At 49.4% G+C, this 1,985-nt stretch overlaps 1 protein-coding gene across 1 annotated transcript in view; it reads right to left on the reverse strand.

Moving 5' to 3' along the window:
* Positions 1-1,411: 1,411 nt before the first annotated feature.
* The window catches only part of LOC130587580 (uncharacterized), a gene marked incomplete at its 5' end in the record, with an annotated part of 4,537 nt that continues 3,963 nt past the window's right edge, over positions 1,412-1,985 (reverse strand). Inside the window, one exon of the mRNA XM_057388560.1 lies at positions 1,412-1,898. Coding sequence (XP_057244543.1) covers positions 1,436-1,898 — 463 coding nt within the window. The remainder of the gene's footprint in view (positions 1,899-1,985) is intronic.

The following is a 1,985-nucleotide window of genomic DNA, read 5'->3' on the forward strand; positions in this document are numbered from 1 at the left end:
CCGATCCCAAAGCTGTAGGGCCGCGCAGGGCATGAGCTCAGCGCTTTTTGGGGCCGCCAGGGGCGGATCGCGTGTCCCGGTCCTTATCGGGCCCCGGGGGGGGCCCCGCCCCGGCCCCGCGGGGGCCCCAAAAGGCGCGCGGGGCATTTCCCTCCTCAAATCCCAAAAATCCTACAAAGATCAGAAAGGGGTTTGTGCCCCCCGAGCGCTGGGTTTAGGGGAGAAGGGGTTGGGATCCCTAAATGGGGTTAGGGGAGCTGGGAATGTGGGGTTTTTGGAAAGGGATCCCATGAATTCCTTGTTTATTATAGGAAAGAGGATCCCATAAATGCTTTATTATAGGAAAGGAGATCCCATAAATGCTTTGTTTATTATAGGAAAGGGGATCCCATAAATGCTTTATTATAGGAAAAAGGATCCCATAAATGCTTTATTATAAGAAAAGGGATCCCATAAATGCTTTATTATAGGAAAAGAGAATCCCATAAATGCCCTATTATAGGAAAAGGGAATCCCATAAATCCTTTATTATAAAAAAAAGGATCCCATAAATACCTTCTTTATGATAGGTTCTCCTGGAAAATGGGAACCCCGTGAATTGTTTATTTTAGGGTTTTCTGGAAAAGGTGATCTCATAAATCATTTATTTATTGTAAGGTCTCCTGGGAAAAAAAAGGGTTCCACCCCATATTTATTGTAGGATCTCTGGAAAAGAGGTGCCAATCCCTCTATTTATTGTAGGATTTTGGGAAAAGGGTTCCACAAACCACTTTGTTTATTGTAGGATCTCCTGAAAAAGGGGCTCCCACCCCAAATTTATTGTAGGATTTCTGGAAAACTGCTTTATTTATTGTAGCATCTCCTGAAAAAGGTGTTCCCACCCCACACAAACCAATCCCAACTCCACTTTATTCCTTAATTCAACACCCCTGGTGAACACTGACCCCACAAAAAACCGGCACTTGGGGTGATCCCATATCCCAATACCCCTAAATCCCAATACCCTGACACCCCAATATCCCAAAATCCCGGGATTTCAGGCACTGGGAACGCTTTTCAATGATGATTTTTTGTCATCCTGGGCGGTGCCCGGAGTCCGGACACTCCCATATCCCAATACCCCAAATCCCAAAATCCCAAATCCCAACACCCCAAAATCCCAGGATTTCAGGCACTGGGAATGCTTTGTTTGATGACAATATTTTGCAGAGGGCTCGGGGTCTGGTCGCTCCCATACCCCAACACCCCAAAACCCTGATATCCCAATATCCCAAAATCCCAAACCCCAATCTTTAGGAAGCAGACACACTGTTTGATGACGATTTTGTGTCATTTTTGGTGGGGTCTCCTCAACAAAACCATTGCTCCCATCTACCCCAAATCCCGATATCCCAAAATCCCATATCCCATATCCCCAATCCCCACACCCCAACCTTTATGAGGCGGGCACGCTCTGTTTGATGACGATTTTCTGGCGGCCGGGCCGCGGTCCCGGGCTGTCGGTGCCCGTGGCCATGGCGGCAGCGGCGGCGCTGGGCAGCCCATGGGCAGTGATGTATTTGCGGATGATCCCAAATCCCATATCCCAATATCCCAAATCCCAAGATCCCAGTTTCCTGACACCCCAATATCCCCAAATCCCGGATTTCAGGCACTGGGCACGCTCTGTTTGATGACGATTTGATATCATTTTTGGTGGGGTCTCCTCAACAAAATCATCACTCCCATCCACCCCAAAATCCTGATATCCCAAATCCCACACCCCAACCTTTAGGAAGCGGGCACGCTCTGTTTGATGACGATTTTCTGGCGGCCGGGCTGGGCAGCCCGTCGGCAGTGACATATTTGCGGATGATCCCAATATCCCATATCCCAAATCCCAAATCCCACACCCCAACCTTTATGAGGCGGGCACGCTCTGTTTGATGACGATTTTCTGGCGGCCGGGCCGCGGTCCCGGGCTGTCGGTGCCGGTGGCCATGGCG

This window comes from Malurus melanocephalus, unplaced genomic scaffold (genome assembly GCF_030028575.1).
Source record: "Malurus melanocephalus ecotype Western Australia unplaced genomic scaffold, MMel_1.1 scaffold_2102, whole genome shotgun sequence".
In the NCBI taxonomy this organism is placed as follows: Eukaryota; Metazoa; Chordata; class Aves; order Passeriformes; family Maluridae; genus Malurus; species Malurus melanocephalus.